This window comes from Pinus tabuliformis, chromosome 5_1 (assembly GCF_031772625.1).
Source record: "Pinus tabuliformis cultivar Carrire ecotype Pingquan chromosome 5_1, CPIR1, whole genome shotgun sequence".
Lineage (NCBI taxonomy): Eukaryota > Viridiplantae > Streptophyta > Pinopsida > Pinales > Pinaceae > Pinus > Pinus tabuliformis.
This window is the reverse complement of record NC_142305.1, coordinates 103,034,570-103,055,487: the sequence shown is the minus strand read 5'-3', so window position 1 is coordinate 103,055,487 and position 20,918 is coordinate 103,034,570. Positions and strand designations below refer to the sequence as shown.

At 45.4% G+C, this 20,918-nt stretch overlaps 1 protein-coding gene across 1 annotated transcript in view; it reads right to left on the bottom strand.

The window, feature by feature from the left end:
- Positions 1 to 327: 327 nt before the first annotated feature.
- The window catches only part of LOC149163645 (ABC transporter F family member 5-like), a 300,745-nt gene continuing 280,154 nt past the window's right edge, over positions 328 to 20,918 (bottom strand). Inside the window, exons 8-9 of the mRNA XM_089431793.1 lie at positions 1,342 to 1,446; positions 328 to 750 (exon numbers count right to left, since the gene is read on the bottom strand). Of these exons, the coding sequence (XP_089287919.1) occupies positions 655 to 750; positions 1,342 to 1,446 (201 nt within the window). The 3' untranslated portion in view covers positions 328 to 654. The remainder of the gene's footprint in view (positions 751 to 1,341; positions 1,447 to 20,918) is intronic.

The window sequence follows — 20,918 nt, the reverse complement described above, 5'->3', positions numbered from 1 at the left end:
ATAGGATAATACAAAATTTGGGAAACAAAATCTGCAACATAATGAAATACAACGTTAAAGTTACATTCTTCCAGATGCTCTAGACCAAACGATTGGAATAAACTCAGATGTAACCAGTGACATGCAACCGACATCAAATCAAAATTAGGATTAATTAGCAAATTTCTTTACCGAATAGTTCTTGCAACCACGAACCCTTATGAAAAAGGCACGGAGAAAATTGAGAAGTTTTAGAAAAGAAAATTTTGATGATAGATATTCAAACCACCTTTCATGACTTTTGAACAGAGAACTGTATGTTATTCAATTACTCAGGTCATCACAGGCTGATCTGAATATTTTTCATAGTATTACCAACAATAAATACACAATCAATATGTCAAACGACCATTTATTTTTTTCAAGAACCTTCATTTTCCACTTAATAATTTTATACGCCAGTTCTGAGACTTTCATGTACGCTAGTTAGATTGACAAGAAGTAAAGTTCTGTAATTCCCTTACAAAACATTCATGTACACGACCACAATAGCTGGCTTAATTGGATTAACATGGTTAGGAGCTTGTTGTAAGTACTTTTTACAATAGCAAAAGCCTAACGTGACGCTACAGGTATTAATGAATACATCAACAAGGATATGTGCAATTTTCAGAATCAATTCCAGCGCTTAGCATTCTTTGACACTCTCGTCTTTGCTTGACTCTTCTGAAAAGACGTTGCCTTTTGCTTCTTCCTAAGTTCCTTCTCTGCCTGCGAATTAGATAACCAAATAAAACAGTCAATGAAAATAAATACCTTAGAACGTTGACAGGAATTTCAGAGGATTGGACAATTTACTTATTTTAACTCATTTACTCAACAAATAAATCTTGCGGCACATTTTCAGCAGATCTCATCGAGGTAAAACAATTTTCAAATCATGTTATCTTAAGTAAAGGGGTCAGCTGATTGAAAGAGGATCAGAAAAATTGCAAACTCTCCCTCTCGAGATGCTTTGTGGCTTAGTCCTTTCAGGATTGGACCTAATTGTCTGTGGCCCTGCTCTGATGGAAAGAAGCAGGTCTTGTAGACAACTAGGTGATCTGACATCATATAGCAGGGAGATTTGGCAAACCAGTAGAATCACAAGCCTTGCATTACTAAAGAAAAAGAGATCAGGATAACCTTTCAAGAAGGCGCCATGAAGCTCATGAAGCTCAATTTGTGAGAATTATCAGCTTTCAGAGGTCCAACTTTCAAATTACATAAATTCAAAAAAGCAAGAAGCTATTTGGGTATAAATGAAATATTACAGAAGCAACAACAGTTTGGTTAATATTTTAAGTGCAAAAGTATATATACCTTAGACATCTTCGATTTGGCTTTCACCTTTGGAGCTTTCCCCTCAAGTTCTTCTTCACGCTCTAATTCTCTCTTTCTCGCTTCAAGGTTCTTTTCAAGGTAATACTGAAACATTCCAATTTGGGTATATCTCAATTCATATCCCTCAATACAAAAGGGAAAAATAAAATATTGCCAACATGCTGTATATGTAAATTAGTATTTTTGACAAATTTGTAAGTATATGAAGCTTCCCTAATTTAAAGGAACAATCATGTGCAATAGGATATATGAACAAAAAGATAACATTACAAATAAATATCACCATATACAGTATTGCAAAGAGGGGTAGGGGGGGATATAAAAAAACACTTCGAAACTGTATCCCTTACAAGCCACAATTAGTTAGCATTGTAATATTAGTTAGCATTGTAATATTCATCTTTATGTAGATCACACCATAGGTGAACAAAAGTCCAATTTTCTTTCCTATTGTAATCATTTCTCGTTCTTACATTTCAGAAAGTACCAGCACATTTTTCTCACCAAGTTGTATTTAGTATTGTGGTTAATTTCACCTGATCAAAAAAATTATATTGTGCCCAATCACGCAATTACTTTAATCACTTTATGAGATTTATATGGGATAGTAAGTCAGTCATGAGGTCATCATCACAAAGTCTTTGGGCGAATGATTGCTTCTCCAACCATCATGTGTGCATTACCTCTATGTGTATAAAAGATCTATGTGTATAAAAGAGCCTCCTCTTCTAAGTTGCATTGAAATAGAAACAAGAACGGATACAAATACAGGGTTTGAAATGGATATGGAAAATTTTCAAAAAATCTTGATACAATAAGGCAAGGAAACAGCACACACACACACATATAATAAAATCAGAATTTCATATTACCATTCATCTTTTAGAGTCTAGATTCTATATCTAAAAATACATAATCATCATCATGAATTCAACTGTCAACATTAAAAAATCACCATCATCAATTCTGTTCATTGTTCAAAAGTTTAAAGCATCATCATAAATTACATTTGTATATCATCAAATATGTCTTCATCCATGTAACTAAGATCTACGTCCTCTCAAGAAATGGGAACACCGTTGCCATGTCCATTTGAAGATCCAACTAATGGTGTCTCCTCATCAAACAAAGTCATATGAAACATGACATTCAACGTCATATCCAAGTCAGGCAATTCTAGTTCCACATCCCATAGTTTGGTGGGCCCGAATTTGTATTCGTCACACTTGTGTGACAGAAGGCAAAGGTTCAAATGAACATACACAAGTTCTTCAGCCTCTTTGGAGCCCAATCTATTTCGCTTCACCGAATGGATGAACCCATATGTACTCCAATTTTTTTCTGTTGAAGAAGAACTAGCAACCTGTGACAAAGATCCCATGGCCAATTTTGGAATATGTGGAAGGTCCCCACCATAGTATTTCTACCAAACTCTGAACGTATCCGAATCCCAATTTCAAGATCTACAAATAGCTTTCTAAAAGCTTGTTTAAATCCTTGTGAGACTTCTGGGTCTTTGTTTGGTGCGGTATTTTTGGATCACTTAGCAACTCTGCAGAACAATATTTTGGATTCATTGCATAGGCCAAAAGGTGCAATGGGGTGGTCATTTTGTTCCACCTTTTGGTCAGTATATCTTTTACTCTTTGTAAATGACTTCAATTGGGTCCTTCTCCTTGGCATTTATAACCACCCTCATCTTCTCTATCATGGAGTCAATGTCCTCATACACCTCTCCCAAATTAGACATATTTGTGTCAAACATGTGGAGCAAATCCACAATTAGCTTAGTAAATGCCCGAGATATTCCACCCTATCCCACCTATTGATCCAGATTTAAACAAGAACACAACAAATTACAGAAATAACCATAAACACAGAGATGCAGTGAAAATAATACTTCATTTCATTAATGTAAAACACTGAAATATGCTTACAAACAGCAATGGAAATAAACTAGCTAGGGCGACGGTAGCTTATCTTTGAAAAGAGATGTGGCAGCTACATGCCTCTGAACTGTGTTACAATGAGGCTCGAAGGCCTATTTATTGTTGAGAAACAATGGAAAACCCTAAACATCCAAAAACCTAACCCTAGAAGATGAAACACCAAACTGTGGGCCTCGTTTGGGTAAATTAATACATCAACTTCCCGGGGTCGTAACTTTGGCATTCGATCTCCGTTTGACGCGTACAATAGCTCGTTAGAAAGCTCTATCCGAGGACTATAACTTTGGGAAGAGCAACATCAATTGATAACCCATGTTGCTCCTAGTTTTCCCAAAAAACGTCGTTTAGGGCCTCAAAACGGCTCCGGAAGTCCAGGATCCGAAAAACTGCTAAAAATAATAAATTGTGCTACAATTACGGAAACTGAAAAACTGAAAGAGACAATTGTGGGGGTCCAAGTGGGATAGGTGGGTGGCCACCAACATCCACCTGGATCATTCCTCCCCCCTTAGGAAGCAATGGTCCCCATTGCGTTGAGTTCCTCCATCTGTTGAACTTGGTCCCTAGTGAGCTGTTCTGCAATCTTGGATGTGTCCAGTAATGGTGGGAAGCATGGTCGAGGGCGGTACACATTGAACACTTGGTGCAGGCAAAGGAATGGAGGAATGTTGTGCTCCAAAGCATTATTTCCCACAGCCTTGGTAATGGTGTAAGGACCATGTCGGCGTGGTCGGAGCTTCTGATGGGCTCTTGTAAGGCGTTCTTTCTGCAGATGCAACCAGACTTTGTTGCCCACCTGAAGCTTGTGTGGTACCCCTGTGGGTGAGGAGAAGTTGTTCCTGTGTTCTTTCATGACCATATCCCTCTGCTGTTGCTGCTGTGTGGAGGAACTCTTCGCAGGGGTCATGGATGTGGTGACGATCTTCCCCTTACTTTGGGAGCGAACTAGACAGAAAATGAATTTCCTAGTTTGGGAGACGATCTTGCTGCGTTTCTTAGCAGTGATCGAAGAGGTGGTGGTAGGTGGGGCTACCTCTAGTATCCTGTATAATGAATTACCCAAAGAAATAATGATAGTGCGTGGCCTTGACTCATACACAGCATGTCGCCTCCACAAGTATGGCTAGCCTAATAACACATCACAAACATCCAGAGGTGCAACATCATACAATACCTCGTCTATGAAGGGCTTGATGCTGTAGGGAAGGTGGAACTGCTGCGGGTGTGGTGTAGTTGGTAGGCCCAACCGCTTCACGACCTCTGCTGAAATGAGGTTCTTTTGGCTCCCACTGTCAACAATGAATTGTAGCGGTGAACCCTTCACCCACATTTGTGAGTGGAAAAGACGCTCCCCCTCCTCTGGGTCTTCGGGCTCATTCTTCTGGATCTTAGCAGTGGCAACAGTGACGATGGGCTCCGCATCAATGATTTGCTTCCCTTTGCCAATCCCCTTGTTGGGTTCTGACTCAAGGTCGAAACATGCATCTGATTCTGAAGCCTTCAACTCGGCCACCAACAACTGTTGGTCCGACACTCACTTGTGTTGTGAGTGGAGCTCTTGTGGAACTCACACCATTTTCTTGTGTCCTTCTTCGACTTCGTGGTGTTGTTCTTTTCTTGCGGCTTCGACGGGTTGTCTTGGGTCACCCCGCCTTGGCTTTGTCCTTTGGTCTTCGGATTCGCAGATCCAAAGTCTCGCTTCTTCTGTTTGAACTTTTGCTCGATTTTGACAGCGTATCGATACGCCGTGCTAAGCGAGGATATGTTCAGGAACTCCATCTCTTCTTGGATGTATCTGTGTAGGCAGTCGCAGTATTTGAGTACCAGATGCAGCTCAGAATATTTGATACCCAACTGTGTGCGAAGGGTATGAAAAATGTTTGTGAACTCTGACACATCTTGGTCCCTTTTTTGTCGCAACGTGGTCCACTTTATGTGTTTGTCCTCATAGCTTTTGACAGGGTAACACTGCTCCTTAATGGCATCCCGGAATGAACTCCAAGTGGGTGCGGCTGAAAATAGTGAGCCCATACTTTCATCCTTCTGCTCGCAGTAGGTTTCCCACCAATCCTTGACGTGGGGCGCTGCTTTGAAAAGAGCGAAAACAATATTTTCTCGACTCGAAAATTCATGAACAGAAAAATACCCATCTAGCAAATTTAACCATTTATCTACGACATCTGCGTCTATTTGACTCTCGAATATGGGGATTTCAAAATTAACTTGTACCTTAAAGGGCGTGGCGTTTCCAAAGTAGCTGCTAGAAGCCGATACATCGCCTCTGGGTAGCCACTGAAGGATCTCGGCAAAGTTGTCCATCATCGCGTTCCTTTGTTGCTCGAGGGCTTCTTCGAGCAAAATTTTAATAGGATCTCCTGCCCCCTTGTCTTTCTTTTCATCCGCCATGGGAGGCCGTCGGTATTTACGACGCTGGTCATGCAAAGGTTCGACCAGTTCAAGCCCTAACTCCTTATATCCCGACTTCGTTGGAGACATGCAAAGAAAAACAAAGAAAAAGTAGACCGCTCTGATACCACTGATTCGGATTTAAACAAGAACGCAACAAATTACAGAGATAACCATAAACACAGAGATGCAGTGGAAATAATACTTCATTTCATTAATGTAAAATACTGAAATATGCTTACAAACAGCAATGGAAATAAACCAGCTAGGGCGATGGTAGCTTATCTCTAAGAAGAGATGTGGTGGCTACATGCCTCTGAATTGTGTTACAGTGAGACTCGAAGGCCTATTTATTGTTGAGAAACAATGGAAAACCTTAAACATCCAAAAACCTAACCCTAGAAGATGAAACGCCAAACTGTGGGCCCCGTTTGGGTAAATTAGTACATCAACTTCCCAGGGTCGTAACTTTGGCATTCGATCTTCGTTTGACGTGTACAATAGCTCGTTAGAAAGATCTATCCGAGGACTATAACTTTGGGAAGAGAAATATTAGATCAATGTTGCTCCTAGTTTTCTCAAAAAACGTCGTTTAGGGCCTCAAAACGGCTCTGAAAGTTCAAGGCCCAAAAAACTGCTAAAAATAGTAAATTGTGCTACAATTACGAAAACTGAAAAGCTAAAAGAGACAGTTGTGGGGGTCCAAGTGGGATAGGTGGGTGGCCACCAACATCCACCTGGATCACCTATTGACCATGTACATGTCAACAATTTCAAGAAGCAGAGTACACATCAATGGACAAAAAAAATTGAGTCATTGTCATCATTGTAATCCCAAATTCTGCAATTTTATTATAAAAATGATTATAGTATGACTATGAAACCATGTAACAACACCTAGGTAAGCCTTTGATTCTTAACAAAGGGTTTCACTCTAGGGAGTTTTTCAACCTCCCTATTTTCCAGACAAATCCATTTTGCGGAAAGAAACTATCTCCCTAGGTTCAGTGGCTTAACCTAGAAACAACCAAACAAACTACACTATCTTTCCCTAGAGATATTCGAAGTATAAGAAGAAAACCTACTTGATGTTCGCAAACTTTCTTCTTCTCTTCACTCGCTCACTCCAAATCCAACTTTAACTCGCGAAAGAAAAACTTGCAAATTAGCCAAGGCAAGCAAATAGATTGAGATATACAATACAATATACTCAAATAACTCTAAATAAGAGAACAAGGGACCTTATTCTACACATGTATAATCAAAGACATGATGTATGGGAAAAACAATGCCATTTGTATTAATGATAAAGAAAAAGATTACAACCCTTGTGTTGATTTGGGGTAGCATTGAATGTGCACTAGCCATGAAAATTGGTGGAGAAGCTAAAGCACATGAGATCTCCAAGACCCAGAAATGGTTGGGGCAGATTCTAACCGGTTTGAGAGATATTAAAATAATTAATATTTTTAATGGAGTTCCTAAGTCTAAACTTAGGAAAAATAAAATATTAATGGCCATTAATATAAAACTGGGTTAGAATGTTCTAAAAGTCATGGATCAAACCAAATCTAATCTTAGCCATTGATTAGAGATTTAATCTTAGTCGTTGATGGACCAACGAGAAAAGTAAAAAAGGAGGCTTGATGGTTAGTTGGAGAACACACCAGAGTGATCAGTCATTCTATTATCTAGAGCGGGGTTTGCTAAGAAGGATAGAATCAGTGATCAGCAACGAGGGGCGGTGAATACATAGCAGAGAGGCAAAGTTGGTACCAGAGAGATAGCGCAGAGCTGGGAGAGGTTGACGCAGAGGTAATTGGGTGCTACGCACAGGCAGTTAGGAGCTACGTAGAGCCCAGAGAGGCCAACGTGTGTGATGCAGAGGGTCTAAGGGCTTACGCAAAGGCTCCAGAAGTTGACGCAGAGGCTAGCAGAGCTGACGCAGGGCCAAGAGGCAGCGCTGGGAGGTTTTCGTGGGGAAGATTGGGTGTTGGTGAGCCGGGAAGGGTGACGCAGTCCCTATCAGAGTGACGCAAAGCAGTGGAAGTTGTAATTGTTGTTGTGGGATCATTCATCCGGTGATTAATCAACCGAAATATCTGTCTCCGAGGAGAGGTACTACTTCTAAGGGCATTCTCTGTTGGGTGAGCCATTTCTGGCACCCTAGTTGTCTTCTGAAAACTGCATAATAATAAAACCCTTTGAATAGTTGCATTGGTTTTCCCGCATTGGGTTTTTCCAGGGACATTGGTCCAAAACTAACGGTGTCACTTGTGTGCTTGTTTCCTTTCAGTTGATGATTTGTAGATGTTGATATTGTACTTGTGTTTGGCAAATAACTTGTTAAGTAATTAAACAAGTAGGAAGAAATAAACCAGATAGTACAGGAAGAATTTCTAACGGGTTAAACTTAGAAATTCCAACATGGTATCAGAGGGTGGTTGCAGATCACAGGATAACTGAAGGCATCAGCTAGCAGAGTAGTAGCAGCAAATTCCGTTGTCCCGAGTGATAGAGTTGATCTGTGCGAAAGGCGACAGAGGAAGGAGTGACGCAGAGAGACTGTGTCATCATTCTCGGCCTGGGAAAGGCAGCACAAAGGCTAAGGGAGGTAGAATAGGCTAACGCAGTTGGCTAGGGGAGCTGATTTTCCAGTGTCGAGATTGCGCAGAACCAAGTGGCTCAATCCTTTAGTTGTTGGGGTATAAGAGGCTGTGAGTAATTTGCAGAGCGAAGCTGGTGGGCCACTGTGGTCAAAACAGTACCTAACAGAGCAAGACCAAGGAGGATGGATTTCCAGAAGGGAAATCAAGACTCAGAGGGAGTCGAACTAAGAACTTCCAGACGGGAAGTTGAGAGACTCAGTAGGAATCGAACAGAGGACTTCCAGGAGGGAAGTTAAGAGACTCAGAGGAGTCAACAGAAGAGCAGCATAATGGTCGTGAATGGACTCAGAGATCAGGATAGGTTGGACAGAGCATCCAACTTTGTGGTCTGGAAGGCCAAGATCTTGTCCATTCTAGACAGATATCGCATCAAGGACTTCGCCTTGAAAACAATAGTGATCCCAGTTGACCCAGCTAAAAATGAGAAGTATGAGGAGGCAATGGCCAAGGCGAAGTGCATCATCCTTGATGGGGTCAAGGATCATGTGGTGTCGCATATTGCCGAAAAGGACACGGCAAATGAGATGTGGGATGCCCTGAAGAAATTGTACCAGCATACTTCCATGCAGAGGAAGATGTTACTTGAAAATCAATTGTGGTCATAACAGATGCAGAAGGGAGAGCAGATAGATGTCTTCCTTAGTCGATTGAAGGAGATCTGTGACCAGCTAACTTCCATAAGGGCCACACCGGATCAGGAATTGATGGTGAGGACCGCATTGAACGCAGTCTCGGAGGATTGGGAGGTATTTGTCCAGAGCATACTGGGCAGGACGAGCCTTCTGGATTGGGAGGAACTGTGGGCGGCTCTTCGTTAAAAAGAGATCAAACGGGTGACCAAGGCAAGGAATAGCGACAAAGGGGTCAGAATCAAGGAGGACGAAGAGGATGCATGTAATATCCCTTATCAGGAATATTCCTCAAACACAAGCAAACTCCAATCAGAGATGGACTGGGAGGGCATTTACCAGATATGTCGCCTCTGAAAAGAGGACGAGATCTGGAGGCTACCTGGCCCTTTCCAGACTCTGTCTAAGAGTATAGGAGAAAACACACAAGTGGTATAGCAGCTGGGAAGCTCAAAGAGATAAAAATAACAATGGTGCAACAAATAATAATATAACCATAAGCAGATACTCAAGAAATGCGGAGAGAAATGCTAAGCCATTTTATTATACTGAGTAGTAGAATGAGTACAGGAGGTGATCAGAAAGATGGCACCTCGACTTGCACAAGGCAAGTGAAGAAATACACTCAGAATAGCAAAGGAATGGCCTCTTTCTACACTGCGTCCAAGCTGCCGGAGAACCGCCGTGCTGCAACTGCTGCTAAAAATCAAATGAGGATTTGGGGTTGTTCCCCTCCTCAGCAAATGTTGAAACTCTGGAATTGGACTCCACTCAAGAAACCCAGAAAAACCCAGAAAGATTTTTTGAAATAGCCGACCCACGAAAATCGCCCCCTTGAGGACCCACGCAATCCCTCAGAGCTCTATGCTGCTACTGAAATAAACTCACCACAACTCTGCCTGGAACTCAGCAAAAACCCTCCAATATGCAAGGGTTGATCCCTTGCTCAACCTCCCAACACAAATCCCCCTGCAAAACCTCAATCCAGAACTCCCGCCAGAAAGAACTGCGTCATCTCTCTCAAGACTGTGCAGTCACCGAAGATGCTCAATCCTCCTGCAAAAATGTTGATGAAACTACAACAAAAATACTGATGGAAATACCTTGCCCGAGCAGGCACTCGAAGTCCCCCGGGGCTAAGGGTGAGATCTCCGAATGGAGACACTCAATGCACTAAACAGTGCTGCAAACTAGCAAAACAGCCAACATGCTCTAAGTCGAAGTGACTAGCTCAAATGCTCATAATCGAATGCCAAAATGAGGAGCCTCCTCTCTCCTTTATAGCATTGGCCTCTCTTAATCCCAAGGCTCACCTCCTCCAATGTAGCTTTCCTCTTCCCACGTGTTTCTCACCATCTGCGTAGTCACTCCATGTGTCTACGTGGTTCTTTGGCCCCCCTTGGCTCACCTTTTGAGTTACAACGTTGTGCTACTATGGAGTGTCTTTATTCATGAAGTGAGTATGTCCCCCTCTCCTCACCTTTTTATTTATAAACAGCTATACAAAGCAAAATTGAACAAAATCGAATATTCCGATTAGCCATGGCTAATTAGGAATATTACAGTCTCCCCCGGCAAAATGTTGCTTGTCCTCAAGCAACTGAAGTGATGGATGCTACAAGATCTTCTCATTCTCCCAAGTGGCATCCTCATCCGGTAAATTCTTCCACCTCACCAAGAATTCCCGGACTGTCCTACTCCGCAGTCGCCTCCCCCTGGTATCAATAATAGCCTCTGGCTGTAACACCAAATGCCCCTCATCATCCGTGGGTGGTAGCTTATCTATCACTGTCACATGCTACCCCAATGCCTTCTTCAGGCATGATACATGAAAAATGTTATGAATCTTGCTGCCTTGGGGCAGCTCCAACTCATATGCAACCTATCCAATCCTACGTATCACCCTGTATGGCCCATAAAAGCGGGGCTTGAGCTTCTCAGCCCCCTTCTGCTTCAGTGACGACTATCGGTATGGCTGTAATCGTAGGTAGACCAGGTCCCCTACCTCAAACTGTCTCTCCACCCGACCCCTGTTAGCATACAGCTTCTGCTGGTTCTGCGCTGTAGCCATATTATCCTTGAGAGCTCGGAGAATATCCTAACTCTCTTGGATCCAAATCATGGCTCTCGGAGCCTTGCTAGCACCAAACATCACGTCAGCAAAAGATAAAGGATGATATCCATAAAAAGCATAGAATGATGACATACCGATGGACATGTGATGTGTAGTGTTGTAGCAGTACTCCCCCAGATGCAGCCACTTCAGCCATGCCCTCTACTGCCCACTGACATAGTTACGCAAGTAGCCCTCCAGCCACTTGTTAACTATTTCTGTCTGCCCGTCCGTCTGTGGGTGATAACTGGTACTCGGTGTCAACTCTGTCCCCACCAGTTGGAAAAGCTCCTGCCAAAACCCGCCCATGAAACGGCTGTCCCTGTCACTGATGATGGTCTTAGGAAGACCATGTAGTCTGAAGACATCTCTGAAGAACAGCTCGGCCACCTGTGCTACTGTGTAGTGTGCGGATATGGCGAAAAAATGTGCGTACTTTGTCAGTCGATCAACGACGACAAAGATACAATCCTTGCCCTGCACCATGGGCAACCCTGTGATGAAGTCCATCGAAATACTCTCCCATTTCCCCTCCGGAATGGGAAGAGGCTGCAATAATCCTGCGGGATGGCTCATCTCCCCCTTGTTCCTCTGGCAAACATCGCACTCTCGGACATGCTGGAGTACGTCCTCCTTGAGGCCCTTCCATGAGAACCTCTCTCTAATGGCCCTGTAGGTTTTGGTAAACCCTTGATGACCTGCCAATGGTGAATCATGTGATGCCTGAAGTATCTTCTTCTTGAGCTGAGACCCCTCAGTCAAGAAGATCCGGTCCCTGTAGTAGATGATCTCATCGACCACCCTGTACCTGTCATCCGCCACCTGCCCATCCAGAACCTCACATGCAAATCTATCCTTGGAGTACTCTACTAAGAGTCGAGCCCTCCAGTATGCGTCCAAGCTCATATAGGACAACATGGCTGGCCTACGTGAAAGGGCATCTGCTACGACGTTGTTCTTACCCTTGACATACTCGATGTCAAAGTCATATGCTTGGATCTTGCTGATCCACTTCTGCTGCCTCTGCTGTAACTGCTTCTACTCCAAAAAGAACTTGAGGTTGTTGTGATCAGTCCTCACCCTGAACCTGTTACCCACCAAATACTGCTGGTACTTAGCCAATGCATGCAGGATGGTCAGCATCTCCTTGTCGTATATAGAATACAACCTCTCGTGCGGAAGGAGCTTCCGACTCTAGGGTGACCTCCCTGCATCAACACTGCGCCGATTCCCTCTCCCGACGCATCACACTCCAAAACAAATGGCTGCGTGAAATTCGACAACACAAGCACTGGGCAGCTGCTCATAACCTCATTGAGCTTGTCGAAGGCTCGCTGCGCTCTATCCGACCAACTGAATGCCCCCTTCCTCGTCAAATCTGTCATGGGTGCAACAAGCTGTGAGAAACCCTTAACGAACTTCTGGTAGTAAGTACAAATGCCAATGAATCCTCGAAGTTCCGTCACGTTTCTCGGCTCCGGCCAATCTCTGATGGCCCTCATGGACCCTCACTCCGTCCACTCCTATGATGTGTCCCAAGTATAACATCTCCATCAACCCGAACTCACATTTGGAGAGCTTGGCATAGAACTGTTGCTCCTCCAAGATGCACAATACTGTCTCAATGTGCTGGAGATGCTCCTCCCAAGTCCTGCTGTAAATGAGGATATCATCAAAGAACACCAACACAAACTTCCTTAAGTGACTGCGGAAGATGTGATTCATGCAAGACTGGAATGTAGCTGGGGTGTTGGTTAGCCCGAAGGGCATCACCAAAAACTCAAAGTGCCCATAGTGACACCTGAAGGCGGTCTTGGGAATGTCCTGCTCCCTCACGTGACTCTAATGGTACCCAGATCTCAATCAATCTTTGAGAAGAACCGTGATCCTCTCAACTCATCCATCAACTCATCGATCCTGGGTATGGGGTATCTGTTCTTTAGGGTCTTCTTGTTCAGAGCCCTGTAGTCAATGCACATCCTCAAGGTGTCGTCCTTCTTCTTCACCAACACCACGGAAGAAGCAAAAAGACTCGTGCTCGACCGAATGTGCCCAAGAGCTAGCAACTCCTGAATGGCCCGCTCAATCTCATCTCGATAGGCGTTGGGATGCCTATAGGGGGTAGTAATCACTGCCTGTATGCCCTGCTCAAGCTCAATAGTGTGCTCAAACCCCCAGTGCGGTGGTTGTTTCGGTGGAATCTCCCCAAATACTATGGCATACCGGTCAAGGATGGACTATATTTCTGGGTGCACTGTCTGCCCTGTAGTCCCTGTCTCTAATGCACGCAGCTCTACTGCCCACTCTATGTCTCCCTTCCGGAAGACTGCCTCTATCCGATGAGCCGAAACAACCTGAGGCGGATATGTATGCTATCCCCGTATCTTCTCATGCCTTCCTGTCTTCTCATCATCCCACTCCATCTATAGGGTCTTCCAGTTTGTGGTGACCTTCCCTAGAGTGATGAGCCACTGAACACCCAGTATCATGTTGGTGTCCGGAATATCGACCACGAAAAAGTGGTCAATCAATGTGTAAGTGCCCATCGTCACGGATAACTCTGGTACATAACATGCACACACCATGGTCTGATCTCCTGGGACCAAAACTGAAAACCCATCGAAGCTCTCTGTCTGTATACCTCTCCGCTCAACCATCTGTGCATCGATGAAGTTGTGGGTTGCCCCACTGTCAACCAAAACTGACACTCGCTGGCCACGTACTGTCCCCCGTACGCGCAGCGTCAAATACTTGGGAACTCCTCACAATGCTGCAAGGGCTCCTCTGGTAGGTGCAAAAGCTGCACCACCCGCTACTGGTGGTGGAGGTGGCAAACGATCCTGCGCAGCATGACTACCTCCTGCCTCCACATCATCCTCCTCATCCTCTTCCCCGCTACTCTCGGAGAAGACCTCAATAAAATGTGCTTTGCCAGCAGCACATCTATGTCTCGGTGCCCATGGCTCCTAACAGGTGAAGCACAACCGCTTCTTCTTCAACTCCCTCCTGGCATCATCATCAAGCTGCACTCGTCGTGGATTCCCCTTCGGAGGCAAAATCCTCACATCCTTCCCCTTAGGCTGAAAACCCTGTCGCTGGGGGTAAGGTGTCCGAGTCTTGGGTAAGACATCCTATAAGTCCCGGGTCCTGCTAATAGCATCCTGAAGGGTGGTTGGTCTAGCGGATCTGACTAGACCCCGAAGTGACTCTGCTAACCCCTCAACATACATGTAGATTTTCCGTGCCGTGGATAGATCTGGCACCATCACTGAAACCCTCAAGAAATCTGAAATGTAGGTCTCTGGGCTCCCAGTCTGTTTGAGCCTCGTCAGCCCCACAAATGTTGTTCCGGATCCCTCCGATCAAACCTCTCCATCAATCTCCTAGTGAACTCCGCATATATCGTCACTGCAGAGTGTCTGAGTGTAACCATCCCATGGAACCACCAATCCTGGGCCTCACCATCCAAATGTAATGTCGCCACCTTGATGGCCTCTGTCTCCGACATCTGGTTAAGCTGGAAGTAAATGTCCAGCTTCTCCACCTAAGACTTTGCCGAACTGTTTGATGAACCATAAAACGTAGGCAAGTGGAATCTACTAGCTGCACAGTGGCTGTCACCATCATGATAATGCCGGTACCCTCTGTGATGGTCGCGGGGTCTACTATCCCGCTGGAGCTTAACAAAGTCTCTAAATGAGAGAGCCTCTCTGAACTCCTACCCATAGGCCTGGTATTCTGCAAAATAATCGCCGATATGACCAGGCTCTGCCTCCTACTGGGCTCCGGCCCCCGTGTCTGCTCCTAAGAAAGTGAGCATGGTAGAGCGTGTAGGGGCATGTGAGGCCACCTGCTGAGTAGTATCATGCTACTCTAGCAAAAGGTGGGATGCACCCGATCCCTCACCAACCTGGAAAACCCGTGGGCTCTCACGCTGTCTAGCCTCTACTGCCGTAAATCTCTGTCCCATCACCTCAATCTGCCTCGACAGATCCTGCACTAATTTGAGGAGCATGTCCGCAAATCTCTTCCCGTCATCATCTGCCATCGGATTCTCCTGCTTTGCGTCCACCACAGGCTCCTCCTATCCTGCGTCCACTACTGGAACACAGTCTCCCTCTCCGTAGGTGTTTTCCAACCTACGCCCAGTGTCTCTGTACCTCCTACCTCTATAACAGATGTAGGGCTTTTCCCCGGTGTCATAGATTGCTAACTGCACAGACTGAGCCAGATCTATGCTCTGATACCACTGTAATATCGCTTATCAGGAATATTCCTCAAACACAAGTAAACTCCAACCAGAGATGGACTGGGAGGGCATTTACCAGATATGTCGCCTCTGAAAAGAGGACGAGATCTAGAGGCTACCTGGCCCTTTTCAGACTCTGTCTAAGAGTATAGGAGAAAACACACAAGTGGTATAGTAGCCGAGAAGCTCAAAGAGATAAAAATAACAATGGTGCAACATATAACAATATAACCATAAGCAGATACTCAAGAAATGCAGAGAGAAATGCTAAGACATTTTATTATACTGAGTAATAGAATGAGTACAGGAGGTGATAAGAAAGATGGCACCTCCACTTGCACAAGGCAAGTGAAGAAATACACTTAGAATAGCAAAGGAATGGCCTCTCTCTGAACTGCGTCCAAGCTGCCAGAGAACTGCCTTGCTGCTGCTAGGAATCAAATGAGGATTTGGGGTTGTTCTCCTCCTCGGAAAATGTTGAAACTCTGGAATCAGACTCTACTCAAGAAACCCAGAAAAACCCAAAAAGTTTTTCTGAAATAGCTAACCCTCGAAAATCGCCCCCTTGAGGACCCACGCAATCCCTCAGGGCTCTACGCTGCTACTGAAATAAACTCACCACAACTCTGCCTGAAACTCAGCAAAAACCCTCCAATATGCAAGGGTTGATCCCCTGCTCAACCTCCCAGCACAAATCCCCCTGCAAAACCTCAATCCAGAACTTCTGCCAGAAAGCACTGCATCATCCCTCTCCAGATTGCGTAGTCACCTAAGATGCTCAATCCTCCTGCCAAAATGTTGATGAAACTACAACAAAAATACTGATGGAAATACCTTGCCCGAGCAGGCACTCGAAGTCCCCCGGGGCTAAGGGTGAGATCTCCAAACGAAGACACTCAATGCACTAAACAGTGCTGCAGACTAGCTAAACAACCAGCGTGCTCTAAGTCGAAGTGACTAGCTCAAATGCTCATCATCGAATGCCAAAATGAGGAGCCTCCTCTCTCCTTTATAGCATTGGCCTCTCTCAATCCCAAGGCTCACCTCCTCCAACGTAGCTTTCCTCTTGCCATGTGTTTCTCACCATCTGCGCAGTCACTCCATGTGTCTACGTGGTTCTTTGGCCCCCCTTGGCTCACCTTTTGAGTTACAACGTTGTGCTACTAGGGAGTGTCTTTATTCATGAAGTGAGTATGTCCCCCTCTCCTCACCTTTTTATTTATAAACAGCTATACAAGGCAAAATTGAGCAAAATTGAATATTCCAATTAGCCATGGCCAATTAGGAATATTACAATGCAGCTCTAGCATCTGCGGGGAAGCAAGAGAAAAGAAAGAAGAAGGACCTCTCCATGGTCAAGTGCTTCCATTGTGGGGAGCTGGGTCATTTTGCGAACCAGTGTCCTGGGAAGAAGAGTATGGAAGAGGCTTCTGAGACCAAGGCAGCGCCAACGAGGGCAAAAAAAGAAGTCGAGGAGAATGACAATTGTGCCATGAGTGCTCATATGCCACTTGAGAAGAAGTGGGGAGACATCGAGCTGTAGTCAGACAGACTACAAGCGATGAGGGGCAGGATCCTTGAGGTACCCAACCTCTTGAATTGTACCTTGCTACAGGAGCCCTGAAGAGGAGTAGCAGGACTGACGGATGTCGGTAGAGACAGATGCAGATGGAGCGGCAGAGAGTGCTACAATGCAGGAGTCCCGGGACAACGCGAGGCTAGTAGGCTGCAACAGTGCGAGAGTCACGAGAGGGTTGCACAGTGCAGGATGGCACAGAGAAGTGTGCAACGGTGCAAGATGCAGCGAGTTGTTGCAGCAGCGCAGAGGTCAGTAGAGGGAGCACTTTTTAGCGGCAGAGGGAGCTTCAGCATCAGGAGTGTTTCTAGCCTGACAGGGATGTCAGAAGTTGGGTGGATCAGTGACTTACTTCTCAGTAACTGAGTTGCAGTGCAGCAGTTAACAGTGGCAGTGCTATGGGCAGCACAATGCAGCGTGATGAGAGGAGATGCAGTGTTGGGAGGATGGACTAGCAGCAACACGAATACAGAGGGAGTTGTCGTATGGATGCAGCAATGGCAGTGGCAGGGCCATGGGCAGCAGTACACGATGCAGCAGTGCAGAGGATGTTGGGCAGGGAGGCCTAGCATCAGCACAGAGAATGGTGTTGGATAATCAAGGTGATAATCAGTGTAGAGTATTACTAGAGCACAGTCCTCGCTAAAAGGGAGTGTTGATTTGAGGTAGCATCGGATGTGCTCTAGCCATGAAAATTAGTGGAGAGGCTAAAGCACATGAAATCTCCAAGAGTCCTAAGTCTAAACTTAGGAAAAATAAAATATTAATGGGTATTAATATAAAACTAGGTTAGAAAGTTCCAAAAGTCATGGATCAAGCCAAATTTAATCTTAGTCATTGATTAGAGATGTAATCTCGGCCGTTGAAGGACCAACATGAAAAGTATAAGAGGAGGTTTGAGGGTCAGTTGGAAGATACAATAGAGTGATCAGTGATTCATTTTGCTCGAGTGAGGTTGCTAAGCAAAGTTGAATCAGTGATTAGCAGCAAGGGGCAGTGAGTACGAGGCAGAGAGGTAGAGACAATACTAAGAGACTAGCGCAGAAGTAGAGAGAGCGAGAGCAGCAGCCAATCCAGGCTACACAAAGCTCAGCAGAGACAGTGCAGAGGCCAAAGGGATTGTGTCATCCATGCATAGGCTGCTGGAGTGACGCAGAGGGTCCCAAAGGATGCGTAGTGCCTCAGAGGGCTGACGCAGAGGGTCCTGGGACTGACACAGGTAAGCAAGAGGCTGACGCAGAGGCCAGAGTGTCAGCGCTGAGCTTCAGTTGTGCCGGAGAGGGTTTCGTGGGACAGGTTTTCTAAATACCTGTTTCTGAATATAGAGTTATTGATGTCGTGTATTTTTCTCTGTCGGGTGAGCCGGTTAGGCACTCAATTGTACTCAGAAAGACTGCATAATAATATAACCCTCAAAATAGCTGCCCCTGTTTTCCTACATTGGGTTTTTCCAAAGACATTTGTCCAAAAATAACGGTGTCACTTGTGTGCTTGTTTTCTTTCAGTTGATGATCTATAGATGTTGTGATTGTATTGTGTTTATTTCGATATTTAAATGTATTAAATAACTTGTTCAGAATTTACAAGTAGAAGAAATAAACTAGCAGAATACAGATTAATTTTCAAATGGATAGACTTAGAAAATTCAACATGGTATCAGAGCGTGGTTACAGATCACAGAAGAGTTGAAGGCATCAGCAGAGCAGAGCATGTGCAGCAGAATCAACTGTCCCGAGTTACAGTAGCTGATCCTTGAGGAAGCAACAGAGGAAGGGTTGACGCAGAGGGACTGCGTCATCAGTCTGGGCCAAAGGGAGGCAACGCAGAGGCTGAGGAGGGTAGAAAGAGGCTCACGCAGAGCCACGCAGAGGCCAAGAGGGTTGACACAGTTGGCTGAGGGAGCTGCTTTGCCGGTGTCGGGATTGCGCAGAGCCAAGAGGCTCAATCCTTCAGTTGTTGGGGTGAAAGATGTTGTGGGCAATTTGCGGGAGAGAAGCTGGTGGGGTACTGTGGTTAGAACAGTACCTAACAGGGCAAGACCAAGGTAGAGGGAGTTGCTTCTGAGGCGGATTTCTAGCCAAGGCATCCGGATCAATGTTGCAGTTGCACAGACGATTGGAGAAGAGCAACTTGACAGTTGGCAAAAAGATTTCCAGGTGGGAAATTAGGACTCAGAGGGAGTCCAGAAGAGAACTTCCAGACGGGAAGTAGAGAGACTCAGCAGGAGTCGAACTGAGAACTTCCAGACGAGAAGTAGAGAGACTTAGCAGGAGTCAAACTGAGAACTTCCAAACGAAAAGTAGAGAGACTCAGCAGGAGTCGAACCAAGAACTTCCAAGCGGGAAGGAGAGAGACTTGGAGGAGTCAACAAAAGAGCAGTGAGATGGTCGTGAATGGGCTGAGAGATCAGGACAGGTTGGACGAAGCTTCCAACTTTGTGGTCTGGAAGGCCAGGATCTTGCCCATTCTAGATAGACATCGTATCAAGGGCTTCGCCTTGAGAGTGATGGCTATCCCAATTGACCTGATAGCTAATGAAAAGTACGAGGAAGCAATGGCGAAGACAAAGTGTATCATACTTGACGGGATCAAGGATCATGTGGTCCCACATATTGCCGAGAAGGAAACGACAAAGGAGATGCGGGACACTTTGAAGACATTGTACCAACATACTTCCGTGCAGAGGAAGATGCTCCTAGAGAATCAGCTAAGGTCATACCAGATGCAGAAGGGAGAGCAAATCGATCTCTTCCCCGGTCGGTTGAAGGAGATCCATGACCAACTAACTTCCATAGGGGACACGTCGAATCAGGAGTTGATGGTAAGGACCGCACTCAATGTAGTCTCTGAGGATTGGGAGACATTTGTCTAGAGCATATTGGGCAAGACGAGTCTTCCGGATTGGGAGACATTTTTCCAAAGCATACTGGGCAGGACAAGTCTTCCAGATTGGGAGACATTTGTCCAGAGCATACTGGGCAGGATGAGTCTTCCGAATTGGGAAAAACTGTGGGTGGCTCTTTGTCAAGAAAAGATCAGACGGCTGACCAAGGCGGGAAGTAGTGGCAAAGGGATCAGGATCAAGAAGGAAGAGGAAGAGGATGTGCTCTAGCATCTACAGGAAAGCAGGAAAAGAGGAAGAAGAAGGACCTCTCCAAGGTCAAGTGCTTCCATTGTGGGGAACTGGGTCACTATGCGAACTAGTGTCTGAAGAAGAAGAGTAAAGGAGAGGCTTCTGACTCGAAGGCTGCACCAGCGAGGGCGGAGAAAGAAGTCGAGGAGGATGACGATTCTGCCATGAGTGCTCATGTACCAGTCAAGAAGAAGTGGGGAGACATCGAGCTATAGTCAAGAGGACTACAGGTGATGAGGGGCAGGATCCTTGTGGTACCCAACCTCTTGGATTATACCTTTCTACGGGAGCCCCGAGGAGGAGTAGCAAGATTGTCAGATGTAGGTAGAGACGAATGCAGATGAAGCAGCAGAGAGTGCTACAGTGTAGGAGTCCCCGAGCAGCGTGAGGCTAGCAGGAGGCACAGGAGTGTTGCACCAGTGCAGGATGGCACAGAGAGGTGTGTAACGGTGCGAGATGCAGGGAGTTGTTGCAACAGTGCAAAGGCCAGTAGAGGGAGCACTTGTTAGTGACAGAGAGAGCTTCAAGATCGGTACGGTTTCTAGCTTGATAGGGATGTCAGAAGTTCGGTGGATCAGTTACTTACTTCTCAGTAACTGAGTTGCAGTGCAGTAGCACGATGTAGCATGATGAGAGGGGATGTAGTGCAGATGCAGTATTGGGAGGATGGACCAGCGGCAACACGGATGCAGAGGAAGCTGTCGTACAAATGCAACAATGGCCGTGGCAGGGCCATGGGAAGTAGTAAAGGATGCAGTAGTGCAGAGAATGTTGGGCGGGGAGGCCTAGCATCAGCACAAGTACCAGTGCCGGATAATCAAAGTGATGCTCA